Below are 22,495 nucleotides of genomic sequence, written 5' to 3' on the forward strand. Positions count from 1 at the left end.
GGGACTGCCTCTGACATGAACTCTGGTACCCCTAATTTGACCACTTCCCCTTGGTGGTGAAGCCATGTGGCATACAGAGGAAGGGGAAGAAGGCAAACAGGATGAGACCTGATTGGCTGTGGTCATATGGTAGGGGAGGAGGTCCCCTTCTGTCATAGATCAGGGGGCAAAAGAAGGAGGGGGAAATGGGAAGATACAAGTGAGAGGATAACAATCGAGATGTAATCTTAATAAATAATAATAATAATAACAACATTAAAAAGAAGTGAGTCAGAATATATGAGGGGATTCAAGATTGGCTACTAGTCTGTGCATTCTCCCTAGTTTCTGGGAATTTTGTTGAGTCATTGAATTTTGGCGTCTACTCAGGAGTTATCTTTAATTTCACTGGTTAGGGGCAGCTGTGTTCTTTCCTGGGCACAGCAAAGTCATGAAGTGATAAGTTTCTGATCAATCTAACCTGTAAACTGATTGGCTGCCCATGAGCTGTGGCTTTTCCAGTAACTGCAGTTTCATTTTCTGGGCAACAGAAACTCAGGCCTGGTCAGCCTGAGGCTGAATCTAAAACCTGTCATGAAGTCAGGCCTCCTGTCAAAATTATTCAAATTTCCTCACCTCAGGATAAGTATCAGCAGTTTTCTTTATTATTCTTTTGCTGAACATTATGATTTCTTTTTCCTTAAATGTAATTATCAGATTCCCCATTGAAACTCTAAGTGTTGAAACAATAATAATATGTTTAAATTTGATATATGGAAGATCATAATTAACCTGTGCTGTTTGCAACATTAAAGCCAGAATAAGGTCTTATTTTGTAGTTTTGTTTTAAATGTTGGAAGCATAGTTCCATTAAGTAACTGGGTAATTTACACCAGCTATCCACTCCTCAAACTAATTCTCAGGAACAAATGATCTACAGGGACAAATGATCTACTTCATAATAAGAATTACTATTTAAAGAAGGAGGGAAGGATCAGGACCTCCTATGTGGTAGATGATAGACAGGTGAGAAATCAGAAAAATACCCAACACTTCAGTGCCTATGCTATGCACTTGTTCCTATAAAATACACTTATTTTGTTCAGATATGTTGAAGCCAACTCTTAATTCCTCACATTCTTTCTGCTGAAAAATAAATTTAAAAATTCTTGTGTGTTTGTCATGCTTGTCTACTTTGACTCTACATGAAATATTAAGACAAACAATATCTCAACACACACACACACACACACACACACACACACACACACACACACACACACACATACCCTAAAAGTGCAGAAATGCAAAAGGAATCTGTTGAAATTTGATTTCTCTTAGATGTATTGCTGTTGCACAGAGTAGAAGTAGGATCACTATCTTAGCATTTGAGGCCAGGAGTTTCCAACAGAGTGATTCTTGGGATCTACCTTAGATCTTAAGATGTGGGCATGGGCATTTCGATATAGAATCTGGTCATTCACCTGATTTTAATGAGGTAGTCACACGATTCAACAGAAACTCCACCATAGGCAGGCTAAGCTAGTCACATTTTATCTGTAAACAATGTCAATAAATAATTCATATTGTTTGATAAACAATGGTTATTATTATTAGGATTCTGCTTCAGTCCACCTATCTGCCATGGGGGTGTGGCCCTGCCCAGTATATGAAAGGACAGACCCACCTTGCCACTCCCTCTTACCCCATTTCTCTCTCATCTTTCTCACCTCTCTCCCTCCTCCTTCTCCTCTCTCTCTCTCTCTCTCTCTCTCTCTCTCTCTCTCTCTCTCTCTCTCTTTCTCTGGTCCTCCTCCTTCTTCCTCTCTTCCTCTGTCTCTGTTTCTTTCTGAGGTACCCCTTCCCCTTCCTTCTCTCCCCATGCTCATATAATAAACCTCCATATAATATCTGTTGCCTGGCATCTTATTTTCTTACTTTTAAACTAAAGGTTGGAAGGGAGTTCTGTGAGAGGATGGATGCTGTCCACAGCAGCTATGAAGACCCGTACATGAACAAGAATGGAGGATGGAGGGGCTCCAAATGCCCCATCTCCATCTGAAGAGCAAGTTAAACAGTTGATGGGTCTTAGTATGAAAGTCACTTTTGATGGGGACAGTGGTATTTTGGGGCAATCTATGTTGATCATATTATTTTCCTTCCCCTGGCTCCTTCCAGCTGCTTCTATCTACCTTAATGTTCTTTTTCTCCAAAACCAGAAAAATATGTTATATTATGTTCCATTACATTATGTTACATTATGTTACATTACATTATGTATAGTTTAAATAAGCATTTGATCACTTGAACCCTGGTTAAATGCGTGCTTTGCAGATGTTATACAGTCTTATTGGAGAGCGTGATCACCAGGGATAGGGTTTGGAAGTTTATAGCCTTGCCTCAGTTCTCTGCTTTGTGCTTATGATTGATATGCAACCTTTTATTTTTCTTGTCATCATGTCTGCCATTAGCTGCTGTGCCTCTCTGCCAACATGGACTTTTACCCTGTAGAATTTTAAGTCAAAATAAACAATTTTATTCATAAGTCCATTGTGGTCATTTTTTAATCAAGCAACAGAAAAACTAATAAATACAGGAGTGTGTCCATTGATATGTTTTCAGTACACCAACAAATATCCCTACACACAGAGACTGACAGACAGACAGACAGACACACACACACACACACACACACACACACACACACACACACAATTTACAGAAGAAAAAGAAGTTGAGGGTAGCTAGAATAGGTAGAGACAGGAAAGGGTGATGGATGTATTCAAAGTACAATATAAATGTATAAAATCTTCAAAAATAAATATAACAAACTGTTCATGTCATCTTTAAAAATATGTTTATAGTTGCTTGATTTTTATATAAAATTAAAAAGAACAAATATTTATTGGTTGCCATATTGCAGACTTAATAACTTTTTATAATTTTGTTTCAAACACTTGATTCATAGATTCATTGAACTTTGAATGCAAGTGAGTACAAGAGACTCTTAAACCATTGAGTCTTTTTTTTTGTTGCCTTTGGCTGCCTTCCATAACTTGGAGATAGGACAGGATTGCTGAAGACACCCACATACTTCCCACACAGGACTTAAAGAAATCAAGTGGAATTGTCCAGGAAATATCCTTCTTTAGGGCTAGTTTTCACAGTATCTAAAGATGTTGTGCAAGCTACCAAGGAAAAGAAGTACTCTATAGTCTTAGCCAGTTGTAAAGCCTTCAAACCACAACAAGGACCATATCAGCAACATATCCCCAGTGGTGCAAATGTGGCACTTGTACATTAGGGGTAAACAGTAACTGTCTAAATGTACTTAAAGCTCATTCAATATGAGGAAATCCTTTCTTGGTACTCTAAACCTAGCCAGCTACCTGTGTCCGCAGAGGTCATAGACCCTAAAAGAGAACCCAATATGTTCATTTTCCTAAATCAACAAAGAGGCTTCTTTTGCAGCAGAGACCATCACAGATATCTACAATAGCTCAAAATGAAGAGAGCGACTGATTATTTAGTATCTATTGCCAGTTAACACATTATCTACAAGACAACGGCCTCATGTGTCAGGAATATTGACAAGAGGGGTGGAAAAATTAAAAGACCCAGAGAACCAGGGCATCTGCTGTGCAATTATATTTTAGAGATGACATAGTAACATCCATGGAATCACAACAACATGGTTCCCTAGACATGACCTATATAGTGACAACACCAATAGGTGTGTCAATGTGGATGGGAAAAATCACTTAAGGCTGTTCCCCTAGATAAATAGCTACAGACAACAAATGGCGCCTGAGACAGACAATCAGTATTTTCAGGGATGAGCTTCCTGAATGGTTATCTAACCCCAAGTGGTCAACCTTAATCATATACACATATCAACAGCACTAGTGGACTGAGCATGTTGTATATAATGTATAAGATAAGTGTTTCAAACCATCACAATTACAAAAGAGGTCATTAAATTGAATAAGAGTCAAGGATATAGGAGGACTTAGAGAGGTGAGGAGCACTTGTGATGATGATGTAAATATAGTACATATATAGGAAAAGCTTTTTTAAAAAATGAAGTTAAAAGCAGCCCCTGATGTGAAACAGACAGAAGGTAAGCAAGGAGATTCTGTAGGGACAGCATCCTAGCATGCTTGAAAGCTCTTGGTACACAAGCAGGATGACATGATCTGTACACTTGGTTCAAACCCAGTGTTTTAGACTCAAATTGTAATCATCCATAAACTTTACATTTGAAGATCTGTGTGTGTATTTTGGCTCTGGAATATGAAATAAAGAAGTTAAAATTTTTTATTTTCATTTATTATTACACTCCAAACATGTACAAAATGTCCGCTGATCATATTCCTCCCCCACTCTCCGTTGAATTCTCTATAGAATCCCTCATATATTTCTCCAAGCTTCATGCCCTTCCTTTATAGCTGTCTATTTCTTAATCCCAGTTAGTCTAATAACAGATACCATAGCCATGTCATCATTAACTGGAACATAGAAAAAATATCAGCAGACAGAGATCTAAGGAAGAGTAACTCTCCTTAACCCATGCACCATCAACAGCCAGTAGCTCCTCAACTACGTGTGAGGTTTCAGGAGCCCTACCTTGTACACATCAGTGAAGTCTTTCATTGGTTTGATCTTATGCAAGTCTTATAAAAGTGACCACAGCTACCCTGAGTTTATATGTGCAATGGGCATGTCATTTCCAGAAGAGAGCACTTTATGGCACCCCTCATTTTCTGGTTTTACACTTTTCCTATTTACTTCTTGTTTTTTGTCATTTTAAATGTATTTTCATTTGAACACACAAAATTATGAGTATTAGAATAATTAATCAAATTAAAATGTCTTAGTCTTTCAAATATTACTATTAATTGCTGTTTCCCTGAATTCTATTTCCTGTGTAAGGGGTAAAAAATATGTCCTCACTTTGTCAGCATCTTAGTTAGGCCCATTGCTTCCAATAAAGCATTATTCAACACTTTGGCTGTGCTTCAGTAGGAGAAGTCTTCGGACAGTTCTCTATGGAACAGGCCATAGGATCCTTGGAATGGGATCCTCACAGGAGAAACTCACCCATCACCAGGTGGCCAAATCGTCTTTTATATGTCAAGAAATTCAAGAAGTAACTTAAACCGTGCACAAGTGGTAATGGAGCAACTTTAATACTGAAATCAAATTATACAGAACACTTAAACTGCAGCTTCTGTTTATTCCCCCTTCTTTGCACTTCTAAGTTCTGATAATCACAATGATATGGAAATATATTTTAAGTATATTTTTTTCTAATTTCAAACACATATATTTTTCAAAAAATATTTTATTAAAGCATAGATTGAATGACAAACGTTTTTAAAGCTAAATTTTTTCTTTTTTAGATTTATGATAGTATAAAGTTGAATTGGCTTTATTTTTACTGATAATACTAAGTAGTCAATTCATAGTGAAAGTATTATCAGTTTTTCACTCTCTTTGTCATTACATTCATTTTCTATATAATGGTGCTATCTCTTTCAAAAGAATAAATAAATCATAAATTATTTAACATAGTAAATATGCTAAGACTACTTTGTTACACACACACACACTCACACGCAAGCACACACACACACACACTAACTTCCCCAAATGAAATTATGTAATTGCCCCCATTTGTGTGTGTGTGTGCACACACTCACATGAATGCACTTGTGTGTGTGTGTATACATGAATGTACAGTTGTGTAAGAGAGTGTATATATCCCTGAACATTTGTAGAAAGCTTAAAGGAGAGAAATATAGATATGTGTGTATATGTATGTTATGTATATATATAACATACATATAACCATTGTTAAATTATTTCCTTTAGATAGAGTCTCTATCTGAACCTTTAAATTGTTTTAATAAAATATCTGTCCAGTGAGCCCTAGACCCTGACTCTCTTCACTTCAGTAGCACTGGGTTTGAGTTGGAATAACATGCCTAGCTTTTGCATGGCTCTGGGAATTTGAACTCAGTTCCTCATGCTTACACATGAAGTATTCTTACCCACTACCAAAGGTAGTAATTTAATATTTAAGATATACCATAAGCCACTACCAATCTCTTCCACATTTTCCTGATGGCATTCTTCATTTCTTTATTCCTAAAAGTGTAAATCATGGGATTTAGCAATGGTGACAGGATCGTAGCAAATAAAAACATGTTTTTCTCAGAGGAGAAGGCAGATGTAGGCCTTGCATATATTATTATGCATGGGACAAAGAACAGGACCACCACAGTAATGTGGGATCCACAGGTAGAGAGAGCTTTATGTCGCCCTGCAGAACTCTGGGCTCTCAAAGAGAACAAGATGACACCATAGGAGACAAGCAACAAGGAGAAGATAATGATGCAGAAAGATCCACTGTTTGCAAACACCAAAATAACAAAAATGTGTGTGTCAGTGCAGGCAAGCTTCATTAATGGGAACAAGTCACACAAGAAGTGATCAATGACACTGGGGCCACAAAAAGGCAGGTGCAATATAAATATAATTTGTATGATAGAATGCAAGAAGCCCCCTGACCAGGCCACGCCCACTAGAACTCCACAGAGCCTCCTGTTCATGATGGAAGAGTAGTGCAAGGGCTTGCAAATGGCCACATAACGGTCATAGGCCATGCTTATCAGGATAATCACCTCTACCCCAGTGAAGAAGTGCACAGCAAAGAGCTGTGTCATGCAGCCTTCAAAGGAAATGGTTCTTCTCGTATAAAGCAAATCCACAGTTAACTTTGGTGTGATGACAGAGGAAGTGCATGCATCCAGGAAGGACAGGAATGCCAAGAAGAAGTACATGGGAGAGCGAAGCAGTGCAGGGCTGCATACGACGGTCACCACAATCATTATGTTGCCCCCAACTGTTGCAATGTAGACAAACAAAAATACAACAAATAGTATTTTCTGAACCTTTTGATTCTGTGTAAGTCCCAGGAGTAAGAACTCAGTGACAAAGCTCTGGTTTAGCATGATTTTCAAAAAGACAGCGAAAGGAAAATCTCTTTATCTAAATCTGTAATTGTGAAAAAATAATGATCATATAAGATTATACTATTACTACAAACCAGTTTATGTATCCTCATATAAAATTGTCTTGCTTTATTTATTACCATTAAGACAAAATATTATAAATATTTTAGGAGGGTATAAAATTGAGGTAGAAACAAATTATTGACTACTTGAAATAGTCACACTTTATATTGGGGCAAGAGCATATCTAGTTGGGTTATAGAATAGAAATAATTCATCTTTGAATTGCAAACTCTAATAGATTCTTAAAGTGAAATAAAAAAAGAGTAAGAATAGTCATGCAACAGGCCCCTTCTCTATATAAAGGTACCACACACTCTATCACACTGTCCATGTGTGAATGATGTATCTTGCTTAAAGCAACTGGGTAAACAGTGGAGAATCAGAAGAGGGTAACTCACCACCTATATAGGACAATTGTGATAAACCACATAACTGAAGAAAATAAATAATGCACTGATTATAGTCTGTAGCCTTGAGACTTCTTTGACATTTGTACAATGCAACCTCCTTTGAGTAAATATAATTCTACAAATACATGGTTTGAAATTCTGTGACTCTACTACAAACATATGGGCAAACAACTTATATAATAATCTCCAAGAGTAACAAGGAGTATCAAATTTGAAAATGTCAAAATGTTATCATTATAGCATTTCATTACAATGGTAGGTGTAACTAAGGCACTTGAAAACACAGCTGCCTTACAAACAGAAGGAGATTCCATGAATCCTCTAGTTAACTATCATACCCCTTAGATTCATTGTCTCAGGCAATTATAGCACTAAAACATTTTGCATCTCCTATATACATAAGCAAAATGTATCAGTAAAATACAATTTGTATGTGAATATATACATACATATGTAAAATGAGTATTTATATCCATTGTTTAAAATCTGTGAGTAAAGACTGAAGAATATGCAGAAAAAACTAAGCACAAGGCAGTTTTATTGATTGCCAAATACAATGAACAAACACAACTCTGCATATTAAATTCTATCACAAAAAGATACATAAATTGAGTGTAAAACAGCATTGACCTTGATATTATTCGGTCACTTCTTCACCAGCATCTGAGTTCTTTATTGACTCTGAAACTAAAGCCAAGTATAATAAACAGCATCTCAGAAGCCTGAGTGTAAAGCAAACCATGCAGGGACACTAGACAATCATATTTTATAACAGACTAAGACCACTATATAATTCACAAGGTGTCATTCAGAGCCAAAGCAGGATGGACAAGGAACGATCATGAATCAGGAGATCACAGGACACATCACCCATGCATGAAATGTCATAAAGAAACTCAACATTTTTTACTAGAACTAGGTTTTGATAGGATTCTCTAAGATACGGTGTGTGTGCTGGGGGGGAGTGAGGCTGGGAGGAGTGAAAGGAGAGGAAACTGTGATCAGGATGTATTGTATGAGAGAAGAATAAATTTCTTTAAAAGATAAGGTTGTTTCAATGCATGATAATGATTAATGTTCTTAATATATGAGAGAAAAATGAACGAAAATACATAAATATCAATTTTCCATATCAGAAGAATGATAATAATAATCATGATGTGGTGTGGGGTTCCCCACTCACACCCACAGGGACTCAGCTTCAGGTAGCTGGGCTGTACAAAGAAAGCAAAACTGAGCAAGGTGTTCCAAGGAAAACAGGCTTTATGCTAATTCTTAAAATTAAGCAAAGCTTAGCTTTATTTCCCTGTTCTATTTAACATGGCCACTAGTGCTAAACAAAACATCACTGTTTTTTTCCCAGTAAAACATCTGCCAAATTTGCTGTGCTACATCCACAGTGAAGAGGGTACAATGCAGTTACCATAGGATCACAGGGTTAGGGTTGTAGATTAGAAGCTAATTGATATAACACAAATTGTTATCTAAATTGAATAACAATTCTTTGTGCTGCAGGTGAAGGCAAATAAAGAAGTATGGGACTAGTCAAAATGCAGAAAAGACCTGACTGTGGGGTGTCCAACTCAATCTGATACATCTACAACATAACTCATAGACACAAGGCTCAGAGAGCATTGCAGAAAACAGGAAGAAAACTGTAAGAGCCAGAGGTCCAGCACGTCTTCTAGTAGGTGTTATCCCCTACATAGTTGAAAGCTATGTCAAATTAAATACAATTTGTTAGGTAGCTAAATTAACATATCTACAATTAATTATTAATCCTTTTTATTTAGTGTGACAATATTAACAAACTATATTTAATATCCTACAGCTTTCTATACTGTTTTAAGTAGATTAATATAAAATTAGACCGAATAAATTTTGAAATAAAAATGTTTAAAAGATCACCTTCTGGTTTTGAATGGTCCTAATTGTAGGGCTAAGAACAAAAGATCCTTATGGCCAGACCTGTGACCATATGAACATGTGTACATATTATGCACTCCTGAGGTACTCAAAGAATAATTGATAGACACTTAATTAATGTTAGCAAAACAGTTTTATGTATAATAGGAATTAGAGCAAAGTATCATACATGAAGCATTTTGGTCCATGGAAGATAAGATGAAGATTCACTATTTTAGTTGGAGATGGCTTGACAAGGTCTGATTCAGCCTGGACTCAAACTCATCCTGCAACCTAGAATGACCTTGAACTCTCTACCCTCCGGTCTTCACCTCCAAGAGCTGAGATTCTAAAGTTATGCTACTGCACTCAGCCAAACCCATATTTTTTTATAAACAGTATATAAATCAGAAAGAACATAAGATTATCAGTCTCAGTGCTATTTTAAACAGAGTTTGCATGCCCAAACTTAAATGAAAAATTGAGTCAATAAAAATTTGTGTTTTAAAAGAAAAAATCTTAAAATGACATATTACTATGTCTTCTTAAATGTCTTTTAAAAATGACATTTAAAGAGTTTGCCAGTTTAATAAAATTCTAAATTCAATAGATTTTAATAAATTTAAAAGTATTTTTATTTTTCAAATTATTCAGGCAATATATTAAAAATATAAGTAATTATAGAAAGATAAGCCTGCAACTCCAGTCATAAAATTTAAACTAATTTAAATGTTTCAGAATTAAAATTTAATCCTGAAAATAAATTCATATTAGAAAATTTTATAATATGTCAAAAATATTAAAACCTAGAATGAAGATTTCTCACAGAAGTTAATAGCACTTTTTCCTCTTGCAAAGGATCTGGGGTTGGATCCTAACGTGCATACAGTGTCTCACAATGGTATTTAACTCCAGTTCCAGGAGCCCTCTTAGAACATCCTTGAGTACCAGACATGCATAGGGCGTTCACACATGAGTCCCACTCACTCATACATATAAAACAAAAGCAAATTAATCCTTTAAAGTACTAGAAACATAGATATCTAAAAGATTAACAAGGAGGATGGTTATATAAGACTACTGTAGATTACTTTCACATGACACTGGATATAAAATACTGATCCTATGGGGACATCAAGGGAAATATTGTAATACTACCCTAAGTAAAAAGAAGAAAATTAAATGTTCACTTACAGATATTTTAATGCATTTATAATCTAGAAAGGAAACATTTAAATTATAGTAAACACTTTGTTAGTAATGTCAAAATACTCAAAACTAGACATCCATATTAAAATTCACAAAATTCAATTTTTTAAAAACTTCTTTAGAAGGTGGTAAGCTTTTCATACCATTAATCAGATTACCAAAAGTGGAGTTAATAAACTGAAATAACATAGCATTATACATCAACACTTTTGAACCCTGACAATCTTTCCATAAAAGGCTAAACCTAAATATTTTCCTAAAATCCATGCAACCTTTGACATAAAATCCATACCTATATGTGTCAACTCTTCTCTTGCTTTTCTTCCTAAAATGTTTGGTGGCCTTTTCTCTAATAGCCATTCCATTGGATGTTCTAAAGCTGGTCTTGGTCTTACTCAGGGCCCTGCACAGCAGGGACTGTGCTCACTGAGCCACTCCCTGGGCAGGGGCCATGGTAAGCACGCTTACTGTTTGCTATAGAGCACTTTCCGTTTTCCTGAGCTAAATCAGAAGATTTGATTCTGTCACTGGAATCATTATTTTATTTCTTCTCTTTTCCAGTACCACAGGTTATTGTGTGTTTTTAGAAAAAGAACATTTTATATTCACTCTCAGTAACTTTAAGGCACATCAACACTTCAGTTTATCATTCTCTTAATCAAAGTTTTTAGCAAAATACAGGGAATTCAGTTCAAGCTTCATAAGGGTGTATGAACAAATAAGTTGAGCACATATATAGAACAATCATTATTGGAGAGAAAGAAAAATTAACTTATGTTACAATTCTAAATTATTTGGTTTTAGTTTCATGAAATATTGCAAATGTATTCAATTTAATTTAATTGATGAAACATATCTTCATAATGAATTGAGAGAAGGGGCTGTCTTGCTTGGAAGAGAAGAAAAAGAAGGAGGAGAAAGAGGGAAGGATGGAGGGAAGTGAAGGAAGGGAAGGGAAGGGTAGGGAAGGGAAGGGAAAGAAGGGAAGGGTAGGGAAGGAAGGAAAGGAAGGGAAGGAAGGGAAGGGAAGGGAAGAGAAGGGAAGGAAGGGAAGGGAAGGGAAGGGAAGGGAAGGGAAAGAAGGGAAGGGTAGGGAAGGAAGGAAAGAAAAGGAAGGAAGGGAAGGGAAGGGAAGAGAAGGGAAGGAAGGGAGGGAAGGGAAGGGAAGGGAAGGAAGGGATGGAAGGGAAGGGAAGGGAAGGGAAGGGTAGGGAAGGAAGGAAAGGGTAGGGGATGGGAAGGGAAAGAAGGGAAGGGTAGGGAAGGAAGGAAAGAAAAGGAAGGAAGGGAAGGGAAGGGAAGAAAGGGAAGGAAGGGAGGGAAGGGAAGGGAAGGGAAGGGAAGGAGTTTTTCCCCTATGAAATCCTGCTGTGTACCCTAGGCACTTGTACCATTATTATATGTGAAGCACTGCTTTCTAGACATCTCATGTATTATTTTATCTATTTTGTTTCCACTGACTTTAATCATAGGACTCTACTAGGGTACAGAGTCTGAGCACTAGAGTTTACACAACTTTCTTAAGAACATATTTATGAAGCAAAATGTTGACATATTATCAAAATTTAAAGTCATGTATGAAGGTGAAAATTATACCTTATGTGCTTTACCATATGGCAGTTGTGTGGAAAATCTGATGACAGACATCTTCTAATATCTATGCAGAATGCCCATTCAGTGGTGAGAATAATACTCTGCTTGCGTCCAGTTTCTACTTCTAAGAGAAAGGAGAACAGGTCTGGCAATGAGAGTGGAGAATATTGTCTCTGTTTCACAAGAGCTATATTTATCATGGTCTCCAAATAAGAGAAAAATGAATAAACCAAAATTTCTTCTTGACTGGTGCTGGAATTTAAAGAGGTTTCCCTGAGACATCATGAATCTATGAGATTGATTATGAATCCCCAAAGAGTTGGAAAATTTCTGCCCCCTTGAGATACCAAGACATAGTTCTGTGCACTTTATCACTTCCTCCAGTGTTTAATAATACTTATATGCACTTCCAACATTAGCTTGTACTTTAAAAAAAGTTTACCATGGATTCTATTTAATAATGTTCCCATCATTGTTTGGGAACAAAACTCTATTTAATAATATCTGGAATATGATGTTTATGTGTTTAAATTTAAGAAAATTCCTTGTCACAAGGAATTTTTTCAACAAATTCATAAATTAAATATGGATTATTTTGGAAAAATGGAAAGAACACTGCATTAAAGAACAATTTATGTGAAAATATGTAAAGAGGTTTATATCATTAGAGATATTATTTATTTCCTCTAAGAACATTTTGTTTTGTTTTTATATACTTTCAGTTTCCTGTATGTATACATATTAGTATTGTGCTATTGGCCATTCATGCGCCTCTTAATCCTCGCCCAATTGTGCTGACTCTCTTCTCTCTTCTAAATATTAAGATCCATACATTGCTTTTTTTAAACCCATTGTCTTTAGTTAGAATTGATTGAATGAAGAGGAATAGGGAGTTATTTACTAAAGAATGGGAAATTTATATACGTTTATATACTTGTAAAAAATGATAGCCTTTGACCAGCCAAAATTACCTGCCAATAGCATCCCAGGGACAAATGGGGCCTCACATGCCCCTCCACTATCCTAGATGGAATGTCGAAGGGCCCAGACTTGTACAAATATACACAGTTAATATTTATTCATTATTTCAAAAGTAAAGTCGTACACAGAAGAAAACATTTCATAACACTCATGCCTTTACTCCAGGTCCGTCAATGCATTTCACCTATCTAAGATATTCCCTCTTGGGGATTTAGGACTGAGCATAGAAAAAGAAATCGCAGTCCTTTCAAGAGTTGCATGTCTCACGTATGATATGTACTCACTTATAATAGGATTTCAACACACAAAACCAAAGAAAATATGTAACAAGGAAGATTCAAGGGAGGATGCTTAAATCTCATTCAGAAGAGGAAATAGAATGGTAGTGGTTGAAGAGAGTGAACAAAATGGGAGAGGAAACACAGAGAAATATGAGGGTGGAGGTCAGACCTAGGGAGAGCTAGGGTGGAAAGACAAAAGACCAGAGATTAAAGAGAAACACTGTGCTGGCACATCTCTGTGACAAGCTGGAGACCTAAGATAGGGTAGGCTTCTGGGGGGATATGAGAGGAACTCTAGCAGAGACTCCTAGGAGCAGGGGCCATAGAGACTGAAGAGGACACCTTCGAATTAGACAAGTCTCCTACTTAGAGGGAAGAGAACACCAACTCACCCACAAAAACTTTGACTAAAATTTACCCTGCCTACAAGATGTGAAGGGATAAAGATAGAAGAGATATAGCAGAGAATGAGAAAACGTCCAACCAATGCCTAGCTCAATCCAGGATCCACCCCATGTGAAAGAACCAACGCCTGACACTACTAATGATGTTCTGCTATGCTTTCAGACATGAGATAGCAGAGATGCCCCCTGAAGGGCTCCACCTAAGCAGCCCCAGGAAACAGATGCTGAGACTCACAGCCAAACAATGGGTGATGTGTAGGAGCCTTGTGGAAAAAGTGGGAGAAAGGAGAAAAGGACCTGGGGTGACAGGCGCTTCATAATAAGACCAATAGAGACAACTAGCCAGGACATAGAGGGGTTTGCTGAGGCTGAAGCACCAACAGAGGGCCTTGCATGGACTGGATGGTGGGCAGCTCAAGATTTATGTGGGTCCTCTAGTAAGGATAGATGGGTCTGTCTCTGACATGTATAAACTCTGCTCCCCAATTGCCTCCTTTTATACCAATAAATCATCTTACATTCAATTTCTGAGCAGGGGAAAGAGTTGGACTGCACTTCCTGCCAGGTAGGGGGAAAGGAATTAGAAGAAGAAATAGGGCATTTAGCCAAGGGAAGAGGTTCAGGAGAGATGAGAAAGATTCGGCCACATACCATCCTGTAGAGACCTTATAGGCTCTGATCAGATGATGAGGGAGGAGGGGCCCCCTGTCAGAGGTCTAGAGGAGGGGAGTAGGACAGAATAGGCAGGGAGGGTGGGAATGGGAAGATATGAGTGAGGGGATAACAGCAATTAGGATGTAATGTGAATAAATTATAATAAATGATAAAACTGAAAAAAGGAAAAGAAAAAATTATACCAGGAGACCAGCAGTCTGGGGTGTACAGTCATCAATTCTAGTGCAACCCAAAGCATCCCCCTCCTACTGCCCACAACTCAGCCAAAAGGAAAGAAACTAAAAAGCAAGTAACTAAGGGATTTTGTCAAAGATGGAGTCAGGACAGACTTACATTGCTCAAGATTGTATTTATAAACAAGTATGAAAGTGTCTCAATTGTTTCTGTGATAGTATGCTTACAATATTAAACTAAGGGTCTAGGGAGCAGAGGATTGGGCTGGTAGAATCAAAACACAGACTTGGAAGCTTCTCACACTGAACAGGACAACCCAGGAATTGGTGAGAATCAAAAAGTGTGTGTGTGTGCGTGTGCGTGTGCGTGTGCGTGTGCGTGTGCGTGTGCGTGTGTGTGTGTGTGTGTGTCCCTCCTGCAGCCAGACTTCAGGGCCTGGGCACCTGAACCTGGCACTGCTAGCTATGTGAACACCTCACATAACATACTGACATAAATTTGGTGCTTCCCAGACAGAAGAGGATACACTGGGAGTTTGCAGTCTTCCCCTGGTCTGGGAGCCACAAATTGTGAGCACCCTGGACTCTCCACATAGGGAACCCTCAAAAACAGCATCTAGATCCCAAGTACAGTGGTCTGGCCTCCAATCTACTATTCTACTCTGTTGTCGATCACCCTGAGGAAGCCAAATAGTCAGTGGAATCTGGCTGAATCCTGGATCCTAGGTGGCAAAGCTCAGAGGAATCTAATTTCCAAGAGGACAGTGTCTGCTAGACCTGTAAACCAATCAGCTTCCTTCCAAAGGGATTGCCTCCTTCCACTGCCAGCTTAGAAAACCCAGGTCTCCATATCAGATGGCTAAAGGAGGGAGTATGAACACACTTCACAAAAACCAGGACAGCATGGCTCCATCCAAACAAACAAACAAACAACAACAAAACAATGCATACCCTAGTGCAGCTGAATTTCAGGAAAAAAATGACCTTAAAGCTACATTTATGCAATTATTTGAAAAAGATAACGAGAAAAAAATAGATCCTTCCAAGAATTACAGGAAAATACAAATTAATACAGGCCATGGAGGACAAAAAGAAAACCACAATCAAACAGGCAAAGGAAATGATTAAAGCTGTTCAAGACATGAAAATGGAATTAGAATCAATTAAGAAAACACAAACCTAGAAAGCTCTGGAAATGGAAAACTTAGAGAAGAGATCAGGAATCATAGACATAGGTACCACCAACATAATACAAGAGATGGAGGAGAGAAACTCAGGCACCAGAGATACAATTGAAATGGATACATCTCTCCGAGAAAATATTAAACAGAAAAAATTGTGACACAAAACATCCAAGAAATAAATAACACCATGAGAAGACAAAATCTCGGAATAGCAGGAATATACAAAAAAGATTGCAGGTTCCAAGGACCAAAAAATATTTTCAAGAAAATCATAGAAGAAAATTTCTCCAACCTAAAGTAAGAGATGTCCTTAAGCATATGAGAGGTTTACAGAATCCAAAATAGACTGGAAGAGAAAAGAAATTCCTCCGGCCACATAACAATCAAAACACTAAATCTACAGAAAAAAGAAAGGATATTAAAAGCAACAAGGGGAAAAGTCCAAATAGCATTTAAAGGCAAACCAATCAAAATCACACCTGGCTTCTCAACAGACCATGAAAGCCAGAAGGGCGTGGGTAAGATGTCATGCAGACACTAAGAGACCACAGATGCCAACCCAGACTACTTTATCCAACAAAACTTTCAATCACCATAGATGGATAAAAAAAAATATTCCATGACAAAACCAAACTTAAATAATATCTATGTACCAACTCAGCCCTACAGAAGATAATAGAAGGAAAACTCCAACCCAATGAGGTCAAATACACCCAAGAAAGCACAAGATCTAGAGGATGTCATAAGAGCAAAATCAAAAGAAAACAAGCACAGCTACACACTAACACCACCAATTCCATAATAAAAGGAGCTAACAATCATAGGTCACTAATTAATATCTCTCAACTCACCTCCCCAATAAAAAGACACAGACTAACTGAATGGCTGTGAAAACTGGATCCAACAATCTGCTGCATTAAAGATACACACCTAAGCAGCAAAGATAGACATAGCCTGAGAGTAAAAGGCTGGGGAAAAGGTTTTCCCAGCAAATTGACTCAAGAAGCAAGCTGGAGTAGCCAGTCTAATATCTAATAAAATAGATTTTCAACTAAAATTAATCAGAGAGATTAGGAAAGACACCTCATTCTAATAAAGGGAAAATCCACCAAGAGGACATCACAATCCTGTACATCTGTGCCCCAAACACAAGGGCATTTGCATTCATAAAATAAACACTTTTAAAGCTCAAATCACACATTGATCTCAGCACATTAATAGTGGGGGACTTCAACAACCCACTATCTCCAGTGGATAGAGCATCAAGGCAGAAACTAGAGTTATAATGAAACTAACAGAAGTCATGAATCAAATGGACCTAACAGACATCCACAGAACTTTTCACCCAAACACAAAACCATGTATCTTCTTCTCAGCACCTCATGAAACCTTCTCCAAAATTGAATATATAGTCAGTCACAAAACAAGGCTCAACAGATAGAAGAAATTTGAAATAATCCACGGTATCTTATCAGACAACCATGAACTAAACCTGAACATCAATAACAAACCCTAAAAACACAAGGAAACTGAACAACACTCTACTCAAGGACGACTGGGTCAGGGATGAAAGAAAGAAAGAAAATACTTAGAATTCAGTGAAAATGATGGTACAGCATAATGAAACCAATGGGACACAAGTAAAGCAGTGCTAAGAAGAAATTTCATAGTACTAAGCGCTTTCATAAAGAAATTGGAGCGATCCCATTATAGCAACTTAACAGCACACCTGAAAGCTCTAGAAAAAAAAAAGAAGAAGCAGATACACCCAAAATGAATAGTGTGCTGGAAATCATCAAACTCAGGGCTGAAATCAATAAATTAGAAATGAAGACAATAATTTAAAAGAAATGAAACTGAGTTGGTTCTTTGAGAAAATCAACAAGATAGACAAATGGTTAGCCATACTAACTAAAAGGCAAAGACAGAGTGTCAAAATCAGAAACGAAAAGGGAGACATGATGATAGATATCAAGGAAATTCAAAGAACCATTAGGTATTACTTCTAATGCCTACATGTCACAAAATTTGGAAATCTAAATGATATGGACAATTTTCTTGATAAATTCCACTTACCAAAGTTGAATCAAGATCATGTAAACAAACATATTTAAAAACCACCCTATATTTTCTATGGATATAGAATTAGTCATCAAAAGTTTCCCAGCCAAACAGAAGCCCAGGGCCAGATGGATTCATCTCAGAATTCTACCAGAACTTAAGAGAAGAACTAATATCAATACTCCTCAAACTACTCTGCAAAATAGAAACAGAAGGATTACTACCAAACTCATTTATAAAACCACAGTTTCCTTAATACCTATGCCACATCAAGACCCAACAAAGAGAATTTCAGACCAATTTTCCTTATGAACATTGATGGAAAAATACTCAATAAAATACTTACAAACCAAACATAAGAATATGTTGAAAATATCAACACCAAGACTAAGTATGCTTCATCCCAGACATGCAAGGGTGGTTTAATATATGGAAATCCATCAAGGTAATCCACTGTAACTTTTTTTGGTTTATTTCTTTATGGGTTTTGTTTGTTTGTTTATTTTATGGGAAAAGAGGTATTTTTGTTGTGATGATAATAGGGTATTTTTAATATTTTTCTAGTCATGCTTTAAAATGGAGCAGAAGTGAAACTTTAACTCTTCTAATTTATTCATCTTCTGTAGCACTAGATACTTTTATGAGCACTCAACAGTACATTTTGCCACTTCTTATCTTGTTGTATAAGGAGTGCTCTGAGGAGACACTGGAGGCTATGCAGCCATGGCTTGCGCTGTGAAGGCTGTAGGAATAAATTATAAATTCTGGTCTTTTGCTCATATTTAGATTATTGTTCCAATATTGTTTTCATATTTCTCTTGAAGAAACCCAACAGATTCTTAAAAACCTGATATTTCCAAAATGAGATATTTATTTCTACTCACACAAAAAAAGATCTTTGTATAAAATATTTGAATTGTGACTACTTTCAAGTATTTAATAAACCATCTTTTCTTCAGTTCTTCTGGTTACACAATAGCCTTCAAAGTATTTTTAATGTTGTATTTTCAACTGGAAGAGGCTCAACCAAGATAGTTTTAAAATATGTGCCATGCCATCTTATTGATGATGATATCATATCACAAATTTATAAGAAGAAATTTTTCTCATAACTGGAGTTTTATGTTAGGAAAGTTTACTTTTACTGACTTCTTATGAATCATGCAAAACCAGAGCTTTGTCACTGATTTCATACTCCCGGGGCTTTCACAGAACCTGAATGTGGAAAAAAATAGTTACATTTTTGTTGGTCTATCTTGCAACTATAGGAAGCAACATGATAATTGTGGTGACTGTAATCTACAGCCCTGCAGGGCTGGGCTCCCCCATGTACTTCTTCTTAGCATCCCTGTCTTGCCTGCATTCATGCATTTCTACAGACACCCAAGATAACTATCAACTGCTTCTACAAAAGAAAGACTGTCTCTGTTCACTGTTATATGACACAACTGTTTACAGTTCATTTCTTCACTGGGGCAGAAGTTATTGTTCTGGCATCCATGGCTTATGATTGCTATGTGGCCATTTGCAAGCCACTTCACTACTCTTCCATCATGACCAGGAGGCTCTGTGGCATTTTGGTGCTGGTGTCCTTGGTGGGAGGCTTCTTGCATTCTATTGTACATTGCAGTTGCCGTTGTGTGGACCCAATGTCATTGATCACTACATGTGTGATTTGTTCCTGTTACTGAAGCTTGCCTGCACAGACACTCACATTTTTCTTGTTTTGGTGGTTGCCAACAGTGAGGCTATCTGCATCATAATCTTCTCCTTATTGCTTGTCTCCTATGGTGTCATCTTGTTCTCTCTGAGAGCTCACAGTTCTGAACGTCGGAAAAAAGCTCTCTCCACCTGTGGATCCCATGTAACTGTTGTGCTTTTGTGCTTTCTCCCATTTATATTAATTTATGTAAGACCTACATCTGATTTCTCTTTTGAAAGAAACATGATCATATTAATTAACATTCTGACACCATTGATAAATCCTGTGGCTTACACTTTCAGAAACAAGGAAATGATAAATGCCATGAGAAAAATGTGGAAGAGATTAAGAGTAGATTCTGATGAATTTTAAAATATTCCATTTTCAGTAGGCAAGGGCACTTGCTATGTGAACATGATGGTTTGAGATTTAATTTTCATAAACTTTTCATAACTAAGCATAGAAATACATTTTAAATCCAGTACAGGTGCACAGGAGATTCGTAGATATCTGAGTTTTATTTTTCATTGTGGATTTTTCTGCTGACTAATGAGTTCAAGGTTCAGTGGAGACTTATTCTAAGAAAATGGGATAGAATAAAATAGAAGGTTGTAACTGTGACTTGTTTTGTTTCTAAATGAATGTTAAGAGTTACAAATACTTTTTACCCTTCACATGTACTCGTATGTGGTATAACATATACACAGACATGCATACTTCTTCCATGTAAACTCCCACAAACAAAAAACCTAGGAAGCTCAGTGAAAGGAACTTAAAATTTCAATATTATATTGGGCAAATAGTGGGAGTGAGAATTTATGTTTCTACATTCACAACTTAACTTTGGAAAACCCACTAAGCATAATTATATGAAAATTAAGCCAGTTAACATTATCCTCTCATTTATTTAATTAAATATTTGACAAAGGTTGAGCATTTGAATGACTGTTATTGACACTGTTTAGTTGACACTAATAGCAAAATAAATGTGTATTTGAAAATTGAAGAAGAAAAATATTGAAGTCATTCCAAGAGAACACAAAGTGACATGCTAAGACTTTCAGTCAAACATTTTGTAAAGCATAGGCAATCTAGTGAAAAAATGAGGGGAAGGAGAAAAGGGAATCCTGGAGCTGAAAATCCTACATAAGGGAACAGAACTAGAGATGCAAGCATCACCAAAAAAGTACAAGAAGTGGAAGAAAGAATTTAAGGCATAGAAGATACAATAGAAGAAATTGATATACCGGTTAAAGAAAATGTTCAATTGAAAAAGTTCCTGATACAAAACACCCAGGAAACCTGGAACACTATGAAAAGATCAAGCCTAAGAATAATAGTAGTAGTTTAGTAGTAGTAGTAGGAGGAGGAGGAGGAGAAAGAAGAAGAAGAAGAAGAAGAAGAAGAAGAAGAAGAAGAAGAAGAAGAAGAAAGTTCCCTTAACAAAAGAAAGAGATGCCTATAAAGGTACAAGAAGCTTAAAGAACACCAAATGGATTAGACCAGAAAAGAAAATCCCCCTGCTACATAATAATTCAAACAATAAATGTACATAACAAAAAAGAATATTAAAAGTTGCAAGGAAAATTGGCCAAGCAACATATAAAGAGAGATCTATCAGAAGTTCATCTGACTTCTCAATAGAGACTCTAAAAGCCAAAAGAACCTCGGCAGATGTCTTGCAGTCTCTAAGAGACCACAGATACCAGCCCAGACTATAATAACAAGCAAAACTTTCAGTTATAATAAATGGAGAAAGTAAAATATTCCATAACAAAACCAAATTTAAATGGTATCTATTCACAAATCCAGCCCTACAGAAGATAATAGAAGGGAAAATCCAACACAAGGAGGCTAAATACACCCAAGAAAACACAGGAAATAAATAATTCCACACTACCAAAACCAAAAGAACGAAAAAGCACAACACACACACACACACACACACACACACACACACACACACACACACCAACATCAAAACAACATCACCTATTATAATCATATTTGTAGTGATGTTAGGTGCTACTAGTTTAGTTAATTACATCAATATGCTTTTTTAAAAAAATTATTGGGCAGAATAAAATGAATGGAGAGAGAGAGAGAGAGAGAGAGAGAGAGAGAGAGAGAGAGAGAGAGAGTAATAGCAGTGAAGATTGGACATTAAAGCTGCCTCTAAATCTGCCTCCTAAGGCAGCAAGCAAATCGCCTACTAGGCCATTTCTTCTGACTATATTTCTTACTTTCAATTAGTAATGAAACTATTGGATATTACCAGAAGAAACAGTATATAACAACTCAATATTTAACCTGATTTTTGAAACAAAAATATATTTAAATGTAAAGAAGTGCTTGTTTGACAGGATAATGAATGATACTAAGTAGTCTATGCTTGAGTAAAGTTGTTGGAGACACGTTTTGGAGTATCTTAGTACCATTGTGGAATGTTGTTTTTGGAATCTTAAGTTGATGGAAAAGTAATGAAACTTGTGAGTCAAGTATAAAACTTTGGAAATACAGCTTCCTTCTGCAAAAAATAAAAAATAAAAAACAAAAAAAAATCATGGGCCATTAATATATCTGAACATCAATGGACTCAATTCCCTACTAAGAAGCCACATCCTAACAGTGTATGAGAAAACAGGTTTCATCATTGTGCTGCATACAAGAAACACACCTCAGCAACAAATATAGACAATACCTCAGAGAAAATGGCTGGACAGAGAATTTCCAAGAAAACTGGCCAAAAAAGCAAGCTGGAGTAGCCACTCTAATATCAAATAAAATAGGCTTTCAATCAATATTAATCAAAAGAGATGGAAAGAGACACTTCATACTCATCAAAAGAAAAACATGACA

General features: G+C 36.7%; 1 protein-coding gene and 1 pseudogene across 2 annotated transcripts; one reads left to right on the plus strand and one right to left on the minus strand.

Annotated features, from left to right (window-relative positions):
* Window positions 1-6,059: 6,059 nt before the first annotated feature.
* Window positions 6,060-6,998, minus strand: LOC311608659 (olfactory receptor 4C15-like; the record flags this gene model as incomplete). The annotated part of the gene is made up of 1 exon (XM_084801224.1): window positions 6,060-6,998. The coding sequence occupies exon 1, from the start codon at window positions 6,993-6,995 to the stop codon at window positions 6,060-6,062; it is 936 nt and encodes a 311-aa protein (XP_084657350.1). The 5' UTR covers window positions 6,996-6,998.
* A 12,097-nt stretch (window positions 6,999-19,095) lies between these two features.
* Window positions 19,096-20,008, plus strand: LOC311608650 (olfactory receptor 4C15-like; annotated as a pseudogene). The gene has a single exon. The product of its transcript is annotated as an olfactory receptor 4C15-like (transcript).
* Window positions 20,009-22,495: the final 2,487 nt, after the last annotated feature.

Source organism: Acomys minous, assembly GCF_964271855.1.
Source record: "Acomys minous genome assembly, chromosome: 11".
Taxonomy (NCBI): Eukaryota; Metazoa; Chordata; class Mammalia; order Rodentia; family Muridae; genus Acomys; species Acomys minous.